Below are 18,500 nucleotides of genomic sequence, written 5' to 3' on the forward strand. Positions count from 1 at the left end.
AAAAAAACTATTCTTACCATTAGCTGGGGTTGGACTGGAGTTAACTGATCATATATTTGGCTGAAAATTACAAGGTTATTTTCTTGTTTACCACGTATAATTGTTATGTCCCAATTAAGGGGGAATGGTGGCGCAGAGGTTAGAGAAGGTGGGCCTGTGATCGGAAAATAGCCGGTTCAAGCCTCGGTACCGACAACATCAAAAATGTGGGTGGGGTAGGTGAAGCACCCACACCTGTCCCCACCCTCATAAGTCCCACTCTGGGCCCATGAGCAAGGCTCTTATGTCCCATCTGCTCCCTGAACAGGTCTCTCTCGAAAATGAGTTCTCGTGGCTCAATGAGACTACCTGCATAAATAAAGGGTAAATGAAAAGGAAAAAAAAAAAAAATATATATATATATATATATATATAAAAGAAAAAAAAGAAAATAAAGGAAGGTGGACCAGGGAAGACATCAAGAACACAAAAATGAAAACCTTGTCATTAAAATGAGAAATGATAGACACACACACAAAAAAGGGGCAATGCTTGTGAGAGACCTCTAATTAAAAGATGAGCATGAAAAAAGAAAGCATTGGGTTAAAATAAAGAAGTTGTCATGGACTGTTTGATTTTCCTTGATGAGTCACGTATCTTTAATGTGGAAGGAGGCCACCTGAAGGTTGTTTAATAAAATGCAAATTGTTTTTTTTTTTAATATATTTTGTGTGTGAGTTTAGTTTTATAGATTTTCCAAAACATTTGACAAAAATTGTGTAAAAAACCCCCAAAACAAAACATGTACAGTAAGTAGTCCCTCGATTATCGCCGGGGTTGCGTTCCACACACCACCGCGATTGGTGAAAAACCACAAATTAGGAACGCTTTATTTGTTTTAGTATTTATATGTATTTTAAAGCTTTATAAACCTTTTCCACATTCTTGCAATGTTCTAAACTCTTAAACCTGTCATTTTAACAACATCTGTATATGTAGTGTACAGTACTGCAAAATTTTAAATGGATACTCACCAGCTCTGCAGACCAGCTGCTCGGTTCCGGTCGGGCTCGGTTCCAGTTCTGCAGACCTACCCTGCAGTGATGAAGCCCCCCCACCCCCCACCCCGCCCAGGTTGATGTGTGCATGGATAATCAGGATTATTTGTGACTTTCCTGTTCTGTTAGTTTAATAGATATATCCTCACTTCTGACTTCACATTGCAAAACTTTCCCTCCATTTCAGCAGAAAGCAGCAGCTGGAAGCACTGTTGGCTTCTGGGTAGTGTATTCTTTGGACTGGCCTTACAGCAGAGTTATTCAAATAAACTGCTCAGGGGGGCACAGTTACAGAAAACCAGGAGCTCGGGGTTCTAACATTCAGCAGTTATTGTCATTAATTAGGCTTGTTTTAAGGTTTAAAATCTAGTTTTATTTAAAAATGAACCCGTTGGTGGGCCAAACTGAGCTCCCTCTTGGGCCTGATTTGGCCCCCACGCCACCAGTTGAATAGCCCTGCCTTACAGGGTAGGCTTATTGAAAGAAAACTACAAAATGGTGGCACCTGTCTGTCCAAAGTATTTTTTTCGTTAACTTTTTATCCCATACCATCCCATTCACGCGAGCAATATTAAAGTTGACAATCGTGTGTCGTGTACAATCTTATACGCTGAAAAACCGCGAAAGAGCGAGTCCGCGAAGTATCGAGGAACTACTGTATCTGTTTTTTGTACACAATAAAACTGCTTAGAGGAGATTCTCCAAGAGTTGTGTCTACCATTTTTGCCAGGTTAACACCAGAATGTACTGATTTGTTCATTTGCGTGAGTGAAAACATTGAACTGTTGCGTAAATGTTACTACATGTCCATCCTTTTCAGATCTTCCAAAACCTAAATGGAGTCAAGTGTAATAAACGCTACATGTTGCTGTTTGGGAATGCGGGCATGGGAAAAACCACGCTGATCAAGAAGTTGTGTCTTGACTGGTCTAAAGACTGCATCCCTCAGTTTGACTTTGTCTTCTTATTCGAGGGGAAGAAGCTGACTTTAACAGAGCCCACCTATAGCCTTCAGACACTTCTGCTCAGCCTTTCCTCCTTCTCTCCCCCCTGCACAGACCCTGGGGAAGTGTACACTCAAATCCTTGCAGCTCCCAAACGCGTGCTCATTATTTTTGATGGGTTTGATGAGTTGCGGGACTATAAAATGCTGCTCCAGGCTCTAGAGAAGGACTTGGTGACATCACTGCAGAGAGACAGCAAGGCGCAGAGCTTCACGGTGAAGCAGCTGTTTTCTGCCATCCTTCAGAGGGTCTTACTTCCAGGGTGCACTCTTCTACTCGCTACACGGCCAAGAGTCGTCGCCAGCCAGTTACTGCGGCGCACAGACAGCCTTCTGGAGGTGTGTGGTTTCAATCCAGCAAACGTGGAGACGTACTTGTCCAAGTACTTCACTGACCCTACGCTCAAGGCATCTGTTGTGGACCGGCTAACAGCCAGCAGCTACCTACGACTCCTCTGCTGGAACCCTGGACTCTGCCACATGGTGTGCACAGTCCTAGAGTGGTCCAAAGGTTCAGAGGTCTTACCAAGAACTCTAACTGGGCTCTGCCACCAGGTGCTGTGTCAAAAATTGGGAAAAGACAGAGGTAGAACACAATGGCCTGGTGAAACCCAAGAAGCTCTTACAGAAATCTCAAATAATTCTCAAGTGAGGAAGGGTCATGAAAATAATCAGACTAAGTCCAGAAAAGCCAGGCAGAGCGCCCTTTGCTCCCAGAAAGTGAGAAAGGCAAAAGGACAAGATAAACAACAAGAGAAAGTGGACGAGGGGAATGTTTCTGAGGACACAAACAGAAAAGAAGACAAAGAGTTGTTGTCCCAACTGAGCTCTTTGGCCTGGGAGGGGGTCAAATCCAACACCTCGATCATTCCTGCAGGAAGAGTCGTGTCTGCCAAACTCAAGGCGTTTGGCCTGAGGACAGGGCTGCTGCTTTCTCAGCGCCTGAGGACAATTGTCAAAAGAGATAATGAGGAGGGAGGAGGACATGACACAAACAAGACGAGAAGAGTGGAGGAAGGAGAAAGCAAAGAAAACGGAGGAGACGTTGACCTCGTTGATGACTGCGGTGATGGCATCTTATTGTGGGCGAACCCTTTCCTTCAGAGTTACATAGCTGCCGTTCATTTGTCTTTATCCAGGTAAAGAGAACTTGTTTCTAAATTTAAAAACATCCAATGACTAACAAAGAATCAAAAATGCTGGACAGAATGAGAAACATTTCCTTATCAGCCAGTGTTGAGTAACAACAAAAGTGACTTTTTTTTTTTTTGTTTTCCATTTTCTTTTTTCACTTTCAGTATGTTCCTGCTTTTTTCTGACCAAACTCTTGTGCTGGCTTTCCCCAGGACTGTGCCGGACCGTTCCTTCCTCCAGACGCTCCCTCTCCAGACGACTGTCAAAGGCCGTGGAAAACCTAAAAGGGAAGAGCTCGAGCTCACTCAACGATTTGCCGTGGGCCTTCTGTTCCACAACAGGGCCGAACTAGAGAGGCTTCACTCGTACAGAGAGACTGTCTTCAGAGACATGTTGCGCAGCAAGCAGGCACTGGCGACAAAACACTTGGAAGATCTTTCCATGAGTGAACTGAGTCCAGCTCAGGTCCTAGAGGCATGCAACTATGTCTATGAAGCAAGTTTTACACATGACGGTAGCGGAGGAAGCCCTGCCAGCAGAATGTTGACACATCTGACAGAAAATCTGCCAGAATTCCTGACGTTTCGTGGAGTTTCCTTCAGCCCGCCAGATGTGTTCAGTGTTCAGAATGTTCTTGAGCAGGGTGGAGCTAAAGGTAGAACGTTCTCTTTGGATCTGGAGGACTCGGGTATACAGATCTGTGGACTTAGATCTCTGATGAGCCTCAACAACATCAACACGTACAGGTAAAATTCTGTTTGGTATCGATTTTTCCAAAACGGACCATTTTATTAGGGTTCATCTAAAACGGGTCTGCGACCTTTACGATCAAAAGAGCCATTTTTACGCCTTTGTTCACGACATTAAACGTGTCCGGAACCACAACAACCTACAACTGTGGTCATCAACTGGTGGCCCGTGGGCTACTTTAGGTTTCCTGGAGGGAGCTTTTGTGGCCAGTATAGGGGTGACGTAAAGCAAAAAAAAAAAAAAAAATCTAATGATTTTTAACATTTATTTTTTTTAAAAAGACCAGATTCTTGTAAAGAAGGAGGGAAAAAAACAGTTTTTACTGTCTTTTTTAATTAAAAGATCTAAACTATGCACAGTTCTTTATACTGTATAAAGAAATAAAGCATCAAGTTAAAGTATGTTTTACTCCTTGCAGTGTTCACATATTTGCAAAAGAAATGACAGGAAAACAGCTAAAACTAGTTATTTTTTGTTGTTTGTATAACAAATAAAATTCAGTTTTATGTCAGTTGTCAAAGCTTGAAAGAGCCGTTGAAGAGGGACCAAAGAGCCGCATGTGGCTGCAGAGCTGCAGGTTGCAGACCCCTGATCTAAAAGGTAGTTTGGTTATTTGATATATTTATGTTCTAAATCAGTTTGGAAAGGTAGGTAATTAAAATTTTAAAGTGTAGTAGGGTTTTTTCTAGCCTTTGTAACAGTTTTAACTGCATATTTACCTTTACTATTTGTGAATACTAGACAGTCAAGCTGTCTCATTAAATGTCTTAAATGTTAGAATAACCTCATTTACTGAAGACATCCTTGTTGCTTCAAACTGATCAGATGTTTCCAGCCCCTGACGAGGCCTCTGGATCCGATCTCACCAACTAAATGTTTACGCTCGCTAAATTATCAGTGAAAATATACATGAATGTTTAGCCACGCCCCAAAATAGAAAGTATTGTGGTTTTGATGTAGTATAATATACATACAATAGTCTGTCACAAGCTTTCACGGGCTCTTGGGATTAACTTAAAATACATTTTAATACCTACAGACCATTGGCTTTGTACTTGGTAAAATAAAAAAGGCAGCGTTAAGGTCTTTTTATGTTCATTCTATAGTCAAAACAAATGAATAATATTGTCATCCAAACTCCTCCAGCTTGAACACAAAACTGCTGTGATGCTCTGCAGTGTCAGATATTGGCAGCAGGCTTTAGGTTCTGTGCTTGGCAGAAGAGGGCTTCCATAGGTTGGGCATCTTCTCAGATATGTACATGGTTCTATGAGGAGTTTGGATGCCAGGTCAGAGAACTAGACTCTTTCTTGTGTTCTTTACGATGATGCTAAGTGGTTTTTCAGGACAGTAGGGTTGTGCTGTTGGAGTGAACAGCTGTTTGTGGTCTTTAACAACATGTAGTTGGGTGAAAATGTCAAAGTAACGTCCACATAAATGTCTAGACCCAACATTTGTTGTTTAAACATTGCAGCATAAGGAAATAATGATTTCTCTTAGTTATTTAGGATATTAAATAATAGTGTTCAAGGGAAATATTTCACATGCCCTTTATGTGAATGATTAGTTTACAGCATGCTTCTTAAAGCAATAGATCAGATCTTTTGAAGTGGGTTTTGTGGGAAAGCTATGAACAGTTAATATCTTACCTGTTGTAGATAACTTCTTGAACTTCTTCATTTTGGAGCTATAGAGTTTAATTCTGAATAGAAAGATGAGCTAACAGCTTGTCCAGGCAGGGCAAAAATCGAATTGCTGACATCTTAAAATAATTTCAGTCAAAGGTGATTCACACAAATTTTAATTTGTAACTGTTTACAATGCCAACAGTTTTACATAACATGGTTAGTTTCTTATAATTTAGTGACTTTTTTTTTTTGGTGTAACAAGTAGCAGCAGCAGTTAGCTGTAGCTCAAGTGCAGCCTGAGCACTTCCAGTAGAATTATCCAAATATTTCGGCTTTGATAGCCACATAAAGTAAAACTGACAGCAATGTTATAGTTTATAAAAAATAATGTACTTACTTTTAAGTGCATACTTATGTTTTTAAAGCCGTTGGCATTCAAAGATAATGATTTAAAATGAAGAGCCTGTCTGATATTTTGGCGCTTTAATGAATGTTTTATTTAAAAAACCCATTGAAAACCAAGCTTGGTGTGTTCCTCAGGGCTTGCATCGCTGATGTCATCACCCTTTGGGAGCAGCTGGAGCAGAGTGATGAAGAAGGACTCCTTCAAGGAGCGGTGTCCAAGTTCAAGATCCACCCTCTAAAAGCCACACAGGTCTGCCACATTGAGCATCTGGAGAACCTGGTGAACATTCACATGCGCAAGAGGCTATCAGAGAGGTTTGTGCACGTTCAGATTTGCTTTGCAGCATATTAGTTCTTTGTATTGTAATGTTGAAAGGAGTTTTTGTGTTTGTTTGCAGCTCAAGTCAGTTAGATTCCATCCTGGCAGAGGGGGTCCCAGCAGTCAAAGAGCTGTGCAAGCTGGAATTTGAGTGAGTCATTGAAGTTGGATAGTTCTTTCTTTCTTCTTCTTTCGGATACTCTCTTATTCAGGGGTCGCCACAGCGACTAAGTCGCATGAAGATGTGGCAATTATTTTTATTCCGGATGTCCTTCCTGACGCAACCACAGAGCACCAAGCTGCCACAGCCCACTGTGTGGAGCAGAGAGCTGCTATCTAGGGCACCTGGGGAGCAGATGGTGGAGGCTAAGGGCTTTGCTCAAGGGCCCAGAGTGGGGCAAATGAGGGTGGAGGCAGGTGTGGATGTTTCACCTTTCCCACCCACATTTTGATGTTGTTAGTACCGGGAGTTGAACCGGCAATCTTCCGATCACAGGCCCACCTTCTCTAACCTCTGCACCACCACTCCCTCGCTTTAACTCTCTTTACATATCTTCCAAACCCTCCTCCCCTACCCGCTCCCTTCCCGAGGACATCTGTGGACCTGTGTCAGAGCTGAGCTGGCTGATAGACACTGCACTATCTCTTATTAGGACTATGGGGACTATCTGTCAGTATCCATGGCCAAACTCACTGCCTTCCTCAGTCTTCCTCATGCATATATATTATAATGTCATCAATATGTTGCTATTTCTGTGCTGAGATTTTTTTTTCAACTTTCACACTGTGCCCCATCGAAAACACAGTGTGAGATATGATTTTTTTTTCACCTCCTCGTCCCTCGTATTTCTCTTTTCCTTATCTAAACGAAAAGGGCAGCGCCTCCCACGAGGCCACAGCCTCAGACACCTCCGTCTCCCCATGTCAGTTTGTTTGTGTTTTACTTGGACGGACTGTACTGAAATGTAATTTCATTTTGCTTCGGTACAATGACAACAAAACTGACTCTGATATACTGTATATATGTATACAGTAGTTTTTTCAATAAGCTGCCATTAGAGCTGTGTCATTCTAGCTTCTGATCATGATCACATCTTTTTTTCTGCAGGCTTGGTCCAGAAAACGGTCCCGTGGCTCTTCCCAAGCTCTGGGATCTTTTGCCAGGTCTACAAAACCTGCAGCACCTTGAGTGAGAACAAATATCTTCTTTTCTGTTTCACTCACTCCAAAAACATCTGCTCTCTAGAGATAATTTCTGACAGGGTAATTTCTTTCTCATCTTCAGTCTAGAAAAGAGTAAGATCGGGGACAAAGGAGCAGATAACTTGGCGAATGCGTTAGTCTCTCTCAAATGTTTGGAGATACTAAAGTGAGTGCACGTTGATTCCTTCTTCTTCTTATTTGTGTTTGTCTAAGATTAAAAAACTGAGTATTGTAGATTTTATTTAGGTTTGTGTGTGTGTATGTGTGTGTTGAACTGAAGTGTTTTCTTCTCGTTTACAGTCTGTCACAGAATTGCATAGGAGATGAAGGAGTGAAGAAACTGGCTCTTTCACTGAGGGACCTGCCCAAACTGCACTGTTTAAGGTTTGGAACACACACACACATACACATCTACACACATCTAAACCAAAATTATAAATGGCATCCTATTTTAAACTGCCTTATTCACTTCCTTCTTTGTCTTCTCCAGTCTTTACAGTAATGTGATTTCTGACGAAGGGGCAGAGAGTTTGGCAGCAGTCCTCCCACACATGGCTTCTCTAACCGAGCTCGAGTGAGTTGGTTTCAGCGTTTTATCTCCTTCAAGATCCTCCTGTTTGCATTCCTGCACTAAACAAACATATAGGAAAAAAACCACTTTCATACTACCCTAATCACAAAAAAATTGGGTCCCTGTGAAAATTTACATCAGAATGCAATGGTGTAATACAAATCTCATTAGCTCTTGTTTTAGTCACAAAAATGTTAAATTTTGTAGTTTTAACATTTGGTATGTTTACTATACTGAATAATAAAAATACGAGTTTATGAGATTTGCAAATCATTTATTCACATTTTCCATGTCACAACTCTCAGAAATGGGGTTGTTTATTGAGGTTTTGTTAAACTGCAAAGAGTTTTTTTGCCTGCTTTAATAAAAGGAACCACAAATCTACAATTTTATCGAGGGTTTTTCGAGGCAGACTTCCTGTTACATTAGATGCTCACTAAAAATTCACACTTTTCATGTTTCTTAATTCTCAACAGCATTAAATATAACAAGATGACAGATGTCGGCGCTCAGAGCTTGGGAGCCAGTTTGAGAAGCTGTAAAAAGATTAAGACATTAAGGTGAGCTGTCTTGACGTGTTACATGATGATTGTTCGATTTTTATAATCCACCAACATGAAAGGAAGTGACCATATAAATGCTTGTGTCTGTATATGTGTGTGTTTGTTTGTCTGTAAGCAAAATATCACATAAACCACTGGATGGATTTAAATAAAACCCTCAGAAAATAAATATTGGATTTACAGTAGTCCCTCGATACTGAGCGGTTCGGCTTTCGCGGACTCACTGTTTTGCGGGTTTTCAACGTAAGACTGTACACGATTGGCGATGTGGAAAGACAGACCCCCCACCCCCTTCTCTTTCCAAGACAGCCTCGGCCTTTATTTAAAACAAGCACGACCCGAATCGAGCCTTTAGTCCCCCTCGGCGATCACTGAGCGGGCCAGGCCACCAGGAAATGTCCCGGTGCTCCAGGTGGCCAGTCCGCCCCCGGGATTGGCTCAGTAACCGTAGCATCAGTCTGTCTGCGCGCTTTCGTTGTTTAATGAATTACGAGGGGAACCCAGAAATTCAACCACAAAAATATTTATTTAAAGTGTTATCAGGTGGAGAAAGTCAGCTGTCACTCTGTAGAGCTCGATCACAGGTGGAGAAGCAGAAGCTGCGATGGCGTCAGAGCAGTGCTTCTCAATTATTTTCTTTTATGTCCCCCCCTAGGAAGACGTAAACATTTCGCACCCCCCCAACTCTCTACCACGGCTGTAAATAGTATAAATTGTCTATAAAATTGTTACAAGTACACCTCTGCATAACATCATGCCCTTATTAACATTAAAGAAAAAAGAAAAAGAAAGAAGTAAAGATCAACTTACAACAAAGAAGAACTTTATTAACATTGTTTTATAGTCTGTGACAGAAAAGACTTAAAGTGCATCAATTTGCCTGAAATTTAAAAAAAATCTATACTTATTTAAACCGTAAACATTTTGACTGTTTGATACTGAAAAATAAAAATAAATAAATATAATCAATAAATAATAATAAATTCAAATTGATCCGCAACATTTTAACTAGGAGTGTTATACACTTTGACCTATAAAACAAAAATGAATAAAACAATTTGTGCAGATTTTTTTTTTCTTTTTAATCAAAATGAGGAAGTCAGGATTAATGGGTACAATGAGCACGTTTTGCAGTGCACAGCTTTTGGAAGCGGGGTTTGAAGCATCATACTGTCTGCAGCTCCTGCTCAATGTTTAGCTGGACCTGGACTTGGTCTTCAGAGCAGCGACAGCAGAGAAGTCGCACAGAGCGCAAGAGAAGGACCTGACAAGTTGTTTAATGACATCAAATATATTTTGTTAGCAAAGAATAGAGTCCTAACATTTGTTAAACATTACTTTTTTGTTTTTACAACAATTAAAAAAAACATCAAAATTGTGCTTTGACGAACTCATTGATAAAACTAAAAAAAATTTGCCAATGTGAAATAGGAAAGAGGGGGCAGGTGTCGCTCTCACTTTGACTTTACTCTTTGTCGCATACATGCTGTGAGTGGCAGAGAGTCATAAAAACAGCAGCGGAGGTGTCCGAGTTATTTATTTATCGTCTCAGCAGCAGAGGGGAGCGACGCGGTTCAAGCACAGCTCCCCAAACGACAAGGCAGCCATATTTGTTCATAACTTTATTATTAGTAAAACTGAAAGTTGCCGGATCTGAGCAAACAGTTGCTGAACTCACCCTGACAAAATGAGAATGGTGAGGAAAAAAAAACTACTCCCTGCTGCAAAATGTTCCCCGGGGTCATATGCGCACCCCCTGGCACTGCCCCAGGCGCCCCACTATTTGATAAGGACTGCGTCAGAGGGAAAGGAGGTTTGGATGGATCACGTGATATGTGAGCATAACCTGGAAGGTCCGACAAACACTTCAGAATGTGGAGCTTGGTTCTGAGATCTCAACTCCTAGAGTCCGAGCTCTGAGTTCGTGGGGCGTGATTATCCGAGGGGTTTAGCTGGAGTCGGTGGTCTGGAGGCAGAGCAGACGTGGTCCAGATATCCGATAGGCAGAAGTATCCATCTTGGGCAAAGGGCGAGGAATCTGTGGTCATGAAGTGGGTCAGGAACAAAAATACTGGACACTTCAGGCATGAGGCGATCAGATAATCTGGCAGGGAGGCAGAGACTGGGGAGCACTTAGGAAGTGCAGTGCACAGGTGGAGCAGGAGGGAGACTGGGAGTGACACAGGTGATGAGCATGAGTGCGATTGTGATGGAGGAGTGGGCGTGGCAGAGAGCGGAGATCATGACACGCTGTGCATCTACAACTGATTTTCTTTTAGAGTCAACTTGATTCAGGGTGGCCGCCACAGTTAAATTGCAATAACTCTGTCTTTTTTATATTATGTTAAATTGTGGTGTACAGTAGTAGTAGCTGGAAATAATCCTCAACACATCGAGAACTAATAGATCAAGCAAGATTTCTGTATGAACTCTGACGTCCAAGTCAGCAACAATATGCGTTCCTTCCAGGATAGTTTTATTCTTTTATGTCATGTTTGTATTTTCATGGCTTTTTGTCTCATTTGGCTGCAGGATGTGGAACCAGTGTATTCCATATGGAGTGTTTGAGAGACTTCAGCAGCAGGACAGCCGCATCCTTTGGCATTAAAACATTTTTTCTACTTTGTATTGTAATGAACTTTTCATTGTGCATCTGATGCATTCATGTGAACACTACATTTTGGGTGTTCTAAACTTTGTAAAAAAAAAATTAAAAAGACACGAACCAAAAGACAATATTTGAGAAATTGCACTACGAAAATGAATTGCTGCTTTCCTCATCAGGTGCTTTCAACGGATCCACACCTCACAGGCCTGCTGTACGAGTGTGTGTAATGTTTTATACAAGCAGAACAATTTGCACTATTAATTTTTAAAGGTCAGTCCTTGTGGATATTGTATAAAAACCTGTGCTGGTTTTATTTTTTTTACAAGAACTTTCTGTATTTCTTATTATCTGCAGCTTTTTATATAAACAGATGTTTTTTTTGTTTTTGTTTCCACTACATCATTGGTTTAATAAAAAAACTCTCTTTTCACTTCCTCCCCAGTGAGTTCCTGTTCCTTGTTTGTATACAGACTAACTATTCAAAGTATTTTGGGGTTTGTCACTCATCATGTCTGTTGCTGAAGCATCAAGCCCAAAGCATTAATAATAATATACAGACAGTGGTGGGCACTGTTCCTCTAATCCGCTGATAGAGGAAGAAATTTTTCGTTTAGCAGATTAGCATTTTCACAAACTTTGGAAACCATAAGAATTAGCTTCAGCTAAATTAAGTTTCGCAACTTTAAGTCCACTAATTAAATTCACTAGCTTGTTCCTGTCTGTTGTGGGCGTGTCCTGAAGAGTTCGTTAGGCACGCTATTGGCTGACTACGTGGACAAGTAACGTGATTGGTCGATGCAACTTCAAGTAGAAAGAGACGAAGAAGCAACGCAGACTCACAGTCGAATTAGCGGTTTAGAAATAGCGAAGCGAATTATTTTACTTGTTTAGTGGTTTAGGGTTAGCAAAGCCAAATTTTAGTTAGCAGAATGCTGGTTAATGAAGCTAACTTTTTAGTTAGCTGTGCACGCCGCTGTAAACAGATGTTGTAATGTTATTGAGGTCCCTTTTTTATTTATTCATTTCCAAAGCGTGCTGCAGAGCAAATATCTTAAATAAAAAAAAACTAAAATAAAACCTTTTACTTGTCCCAATGAAGTTTTAATTTTCATTCAGCTGAACATAAATCCAGTTGCTCGTTTTTAAACTATTTTTGTAAGTTTCCTCTATTGCGTAAAGGTCAGATATATTGAATGGGGTTCCTGTGCAGTAAACATAATGAACAATTAATATCTTACCTGTTGTAGATAGTTCTAGAATGACATCAGTTTGAAAAAAACATTTTAAATAAGACTTGAAACTAATCTCAAAAAGTCCTAATTATTCAGAAGAACACAATTTTATTAACCCTCTACATCTTTGTTACTTTCATTGATAACATATATTATAAGATTTCTGCTGGAAGTGCTCCAGAGTGCACAGGAAGTGCTACAGCTAGTTTCTGCCTTTTATTAGAACTCACAAAAGAAATGTGTATAGAAATAACTATGTGATGAGAAACCGATGACAGTGTAAAGATTTATATAATAGCATTCACATGAACCACTGTAAACTAGAGGAGTGGAGGTACACCAACAGTCCTCTCTGGTCTTGGCCTCACTTACACTAGTCTGGTCAGAACTTATTTGTACTCGAAACTTTTCAGTTATAAAAATCATCTGGAACTCACCACACCCCATGTCCTAAACCTCAATCTTAAAATCCAATATGGCTGCCCTGCACATGAAAAGTTGACACCTTCAGTAAACTAATTCTGTCTGTTGGTTTGCATCTCAGTGACACAGTACTGTACTGCCACCTCTAGTGAGCATGTTGCTAGTGTTTGAATGCACAAAATGAGATTATTTTTACTTGTACTGCTAACCTGTAGTTAGCCTGGTTAGAGTGCAACAGTTAGCAAACCTTATTTTCAGACTTGCAGCTGAAACACAGTTGTGTCTAACATCATTTTGCTTCTGAAGAAGATGGAACACATAATTTTTCATGTTCATAAAGCGATCTACAACAGGTAAGATGTTTTTTGCTTAACATCTCCACAGAACCCCCCTTTCAAAAGATCTGAACTTTTGGTTTAATAACTAATTCTACCTACATTGTGTGTGTAAACATGGAGAGCTGAGTATTCATTTGAAACAACTGAACAAATCACTTCTCTTCACTTTGCTCCACGATTCATTTGCTTCCTCTGGTGGCTGAAAGGCGGCGTGACTATAACAGTGAAGACAGGAACATTTGTAGTCGAGGCATTTAATTTATGAAGCTGTAAGTTGGTATTCAGTCAAAGTTTATTAAATGCACATGGGAGAGATGAACTTTCTCAATCTGTAGATAATGGATGCGTGTAAGATGTGGAAAAAGTGACACAAGCTTTAGATAGTCTGTAACCTGAAGGCTGTAAAAATGGCTGCCGTTTATTCTAATCAATAAAAACAGAAACCATCTTAACTGCAAAACTTTAATGGAGCAGACATGAAGATATTTGGAGAGCTTTTTGAGCAATGAGAAGAGAAACTGAAGCATGAACTTTTAAGAAGGTAATCTACAAACTGCTCATGGACTCTACCAGATGAGTTACTGTAATTCACCCGTTACATTTTAACTATTTTAAAACAAATTAAATATGATTCTCTACATTTTAGCTCATCCCCTCAGAAAAGAATTACATTAAGGACTTTTGAACAATGTCTGCTCTCTAGGTAACAGCTTCATTTGTAATTGATAACACATTTGTATTTTTTGCAGAATAACTAAAAATATATCAAACTAATTACCATCTAATAATTATATTATTTACTTTTTGATCAAATTCTGTACAAGTTTTATGTATAATAATTACAAATTATTGGTATCCTGAGCTTAAAGTGTGTGATCAGATTATGTGAAATTTAAACATTTCTACAAATTATTGCTTTAAGGCAGCTGGACTTCAAAAGAAACGAGTGCTTCATTAATGATTTAACTGTAGAGTATTGTGTACTGTAATTCTATACATCGATATTCTTTACAGTAAGATATTTAAATGTTATAACACAGTGTAGCTGTGGAGAACTGGCTGATTAAAAGTAGTCATTTCAGCAAAACAGGCAGCAAAAATAAAACCTGAACATGACATAAAGCTGCTGAAGTGCTGTTTGATAAAAACAGGCTTGTTTTAGATAATGAAATTCTGGACCACCTAGTGTCAGTCTGAAACATATGTATGTAAATACTCAGGGTTTGGATTTAAAACCATCCCAATGTGGATTTTGCATCTTGTTTGTGTCAACAGAAAAATACTGGTTCTTTCAAAATGTTCCGTCTTAGCTGTTATCTGCTGCATGTACAGTACATTCAAAGCTTATAAAACGTCTAAATATGATGAATGTGCAGTCCTGACTCAAACAATAGTCTGTTTTTACAATCAAAGATGGAGAACCCTCTCATTAATAGCCAATTGTCCCTTTCTTTTACTCATTTATCATTATTGCTGTTGTGAACACATTTTTTGTAAATGATTTCTAAAATTTGTAACACTAAAATAAGAAAACCATTTTGTCAACGTCTTAAAATAAACAATCTCATGCACCAAATCTCTTGCAGTCACTGAACGTGACTCAACACAAGATGAAGAAATCTCATGCACGTCTTTTGAGGTCTTCCATAAATAAATTTGGCATTTTATTTAACTTATGGAAAACAAGTTTTACTTTTAAACAGCTTGTAATTTTAATACAGACAGTATAAAAAAAAAACCTAAAAAAAAAAAAAAAAACTTGTTTGAACAGCAAAGATTGAGGTAAAAAAATATTACTTTCATCATGCAGCTCCATAATATACCTTCAGCCAGTGCCACCAGAATTAGTTAATTTATGCTCCTGAGAGAGTGGCACATCTCTGATGCTGAAATTCAATGTGGAAAACCTCAAAAGATACATTTTCATTTCAGCCTTAAGATGAGTGTGCTCGTACAGCAGCTGTGGAGTTTGTTCTAAACAAAAGTACAAAAGTTGTTCTCAGCGCAATGATGTATGCAACATGCCTACAGGGAAATGTAGTCTTCTTGGTGATTTGCCAGTTCTTTCAAAAATGTTTCATGAGACTGTAATGGAAGTGACAAGTTCTCATTAGTTTGCTTGCTGTAACCGCCATCCTGTGTGTGTCCTGTCATAAGACACATTTTGCACTTCTCAGATAAAAAGATTGACTGTTCTTCCCCACTTGCTTGCTCACTCTCCTTTTGCTGCAGCCAAAGCTAGGATCTGCTGCGCCAAAGGTGTAGCGAAAAGTCTTCCTGCTGCTGATCATGTGGTCAGCCGGGTTGAATTTCCTCCTCCGGTTACCTTTCTTTTCAGAGGAGACAACCTGAAGGCAGTAAGAGACACAAATGTAGTCATTATGGGTCCAACTTGAGCTTTAAATTCCTAGAATATTACAAAAGAAACATACTTTTTCTTTGTCTCATTGAGAGGGAGTCTGCAGATGGCTCAGTTTGCTCCGTGCTGTCATTCCAGGTAACCCTCAAACACGTCCAGCTCCGTGTCTGTGTCATAGGGTACAGAGGCCGGATCGGACAGGACCCCGAGGTCCACCAGAGCCTGGTCCATGTCCTCGGGCAGAAACACTATCCCCACATTCAGGACTATGTACTCCATCAGAAAGGCATAGTAGAGGATGAGGACGTTCACAAAAAACAGGCCCAAATAAAACATATATGGGAGCTCGTTCAAAAGCGATTCCACCGAATCTAGCTGGGCATGAACTGGCTGTGTCATACGAAAGATAGCCACGGTTCGGATACGTGCGTAGCTAGAGGTTGTCGATGAAATTTGCTAAAAATATGTTTGGCCTGGAGAGACTCGGGCGTCCATTTTGGCTCAACCCAAGTCTGGGACGGTTTATCTGCAAGGTCCAGAAGAAAATAACAGGAAAAAGCATAGATGAAACGGCATTACGCTACGGTTAATATTAACCGTGGGACATAATTAAAACATGGCGCTAGCTAGCTTGACGCATTCTTGGTTCTTCACGCCATGCCAACGGGAGACGGCTAAAAACAGTAGCAGGCAAGGTTAGCCAAGATCATCAACACCATTCTTTTACAAGCTCGGCTTAAAAATGTTCTGAACTCAGAAAAAGAAACCTATAATCACAGATATATGCTTCTTACGACGTCTTCACGGATGACTTTGCTTTAATACTTTTGCCAGCTGCATAAAAACAAACCGACCACAGAGACGTCTGAACCCCTGAAACGTGATTGGTTCACGGATTAGCAGCCTCTACTCTGATTGGCTGAAAATATATTGACGTAAAAAACTCAGTCGCTTGATTTATTCGTCACTCGCAACAAAAAAATTGTAGTCCTCCCCTCGCTTATTCCCTCAGAGTGTTATGTCAAAAGAACAACAATTCCCAGAAGCAACGTAGGAAGGAAGGTGTTACCCAAACCCACAGCCCTGTTCGCCTATCACCCTCTGCTAGCTAAGGAGATATTATTAGTACGGTAATGTAGGCGAAATGGGTAAATGCGATTTATAATATTTGCAATCTTTTAGAAAACAGAAGCCCTCTTAAAACTGCAGCCATGTTTGGTCGGTCACGGAGCTGGGTTGGAGGACAGGGAAAAACGAAAAACATCCACTCCTTGGACCATTTGAAGTGAGTACTCAGCGTACCCGAGGCTAATAAATTAGCTTCTTATTAGCGACCATTTAAACACGACGTTGACATTATCTCGATTATTAACGGTTTAAAACAGTGCATTAACAGATATGTAGTTTGTTATAGGGGAAAATGAATTCACTTGTGTTATTTGCGTTGTTCCTGGTAAGATAGGATGCTAGCTACACATGTTACGTTTTCAAATATAATATAGTCGGTGCTTAAACAATAAAAATGTCCTTCGCTGACAAATGTTCTGGACTCTAGACCTACAGAAATGTTTCCAGGTGTTCTGAGTCGTTGCAGTTTGATGTATAAATAAGGGTAAACTTAAACTTGTGCCACTAGAACAGGTGCCTCAAACAAAACTTGGCGAATGCAATGTTTTTAACACCAACCTTGTAGGCCTTGTAAAATGCATCAGCTTTGTATTCCTTGCTTTGCTGACTATACTTGTACTGTAAAGTTAGGTTGTAACAAATGCTGTATTTTCTCACTTATACATGCTCTTTCCATTTACATCTTTAAAAAAAAAATCAGATACATGTACCATATTCTGACCAAAAACACCACAGTGACTGACCACAACCGAAACCTGCTAGTGGAGACCATCCGCACCATCACAGAGATTCTCATCTGGGGGGACCAGAACGACAGCTCTGTGTTTGAGTAAGTCAATGATTGCATGGCCGGTCCATCAGATGCAGCCACAAATCTCCAGATGTGCATCTGTATGGAAGTCAAAGTAACATCTGTGGTTTTTACTTAAGTCTTTTATCGTTATAGCCATGACATTGATCATTCTTCATTGGTGCACTTGCTCAAATGCAGCAGAAGATTGTATTCATTTTAACCACTAGTCTCCAGATTGTTTAAAAAGTCAGTTCTTTGAACAAACATGTTTATGAATTTTTGTCACAAGCTGAGATCTTTGTTTCTCTGCACATGTGTATGTCATCAGCTTTTTCCTGGAGAAGAATATGTTTGTCTTCTTCCTGAACATCCTGCGTCAGAAGTCCGGTCGCTACGTCTGCGTTCAGCTCCTCCAGACCCTCAATATACTGTTTGAAAACATCAGCCACGAGACTTCCTTATGTAAGTAATAGTACTAATGTACTGAAAATATATATCAGGTGCAAGAGTGATGGATTGTTGGAGTCGTTTTGGATCTGATCCTCTGGTAAGGGAGTTAAACCACATTGTAGAAAAACACACTGCAAAGTTTTATTTTTTTATTTTTTAGGTTTTTTGATTATCTTTCCTTACGTTTTTTTAAATGAGTTTAGCAGTTCTTTATTCAGTTTTTAGCGAATGTTTGACTTTTTTTACTTGAAGCCCAACCACAGGCTGTGTCTGTATCTGGCTTAAATAATTTGTTGCCAGCTGAAACATAATGATCAATACTGTCTTCAATAGAAAGTTCTTGCCTGTTTTTGTAAAACACAGGTGGTTTGATTTCTTGTCCTTTGCGATCTTAGATTCACTTTAAAAGAGCTTACACTATATTCATTTGCTTGCTGACAGAAAAATAAAACTCAAAGGATTCCAAAGTTTCTAAATGTCCCATTCTGCTGGGAATTTCTAATGAGTTTTATTTTTACTTTAGTGAGTTTTATGTTACTTTAAAATAGGATAGTGA

At 39.8% G+C, this 18,500-nt stretch overlaps 3 protein-coding genes across 3 annotated transcripts in view; 2 read left to right on the top strand and 1 right to left on the bottom strand.

Moving 5' to 3' along the window:
• The window catches only part of ciita (class II, major histocompatibility complex, transactivator), a 21,448-nt gene extending 10,227 nt beyond the window's left edge, over positions 1-11,221 (top strand). The window contains exons 12-21 of the mRNA XM_037689513.1: positions 1,858-3,179; positions 3,387-3,920; positions 6,093-6,272; positions 6,356-6,427; positions 7,385-7,465; positions 7,562-7,645; positions 7,780-7,863; positions 7,970-8,053; positions 8,527-8,610; positions 11,146-11,221. Coding sequence (XP_037545441.1) covers positions 1,858-3,179; positions 3,387-3,920; positions 6,093-6,272; positions 6,356-6,427; positions 7,385-7,465; positions 7,562-7,645; positions 7,780-7,863; positions 7,970-8,053; positions 8,527-8,610; positions 11,146-11,221 — 2,601 coding nt within the window. The remainder of the gene's footprint in view (positions 1-1,857; positions 3,180-3,386; positions 3,921-6,092; positions 6,273-6,355; positions 6,428-7,384; positions 7,466-7,561; positions 7,646-7,779; positions 7,864-7,969; positions 8,054-8,526; positions 8,611-11,145) is intronic.
• Positions 11,222-14,996: 3,775 nt separating this feature from the next.
• On the bottom strand, positions 14,997-16,050 carry dexi (Dexi homolog (mouse)). Its single transcript, XM_037689514.1, has 2 exons — positions 15,647-16,050; positions 14,997-15,562 (listed from the first exon to the last, which is right to left on the bottom strand). Exon 1 carries the CDS (start codon positions 15,970-15,972, stop codon positions 15,703-15,705), a length of 270 nt encoding a protein of 89 aa, XP_037545442.1. The 5' UTR covers positions 15,973-16,050; the 3' UTR covers positions 14,997-15,562; positions 15,647-15,702.
• Positions 16,051-16,646: 596 nt separating this feature from the next.
• Positions 16,647-18,500, top strand: part of clec16a (C-type lectin domain containing 16A) — a 48,737-nt gene continuing 46,883 nt past the window's right edge. The window contains exons 1-3 of the mRNA XM_037688903.1: positions 16,647-16,858; positions 17,402-17,530; positions 17,823-17,956. Coding sequence (XP_037544831.1) covers positions 16,785-16,858; positions 17,402-17,530; positions 17,823-17,956 — 337 coding nt within the window. The 5' untranslated portion in view covers positions 16,647-16,784. The remainder of the gene's footprint in view (positions 16,859-17,401; positions 17,531-17,822; positions 17,957-18,500) is intronic.

The sequence above is a fragment of the Nematolebias whitei genome, chromosome 15, assembly GCF_014905685.2.
Source record: "Nematolebias whitei isolate Nwh7 chromosome 15, NemWhi1, whole genome shotgun sequence".
NCBI lineage: Eukaryota > Metazoa > Chordata > Actinopteri > Cyprinodontiformes > Rivulidae > Nematolebias > Nematolebias whitei.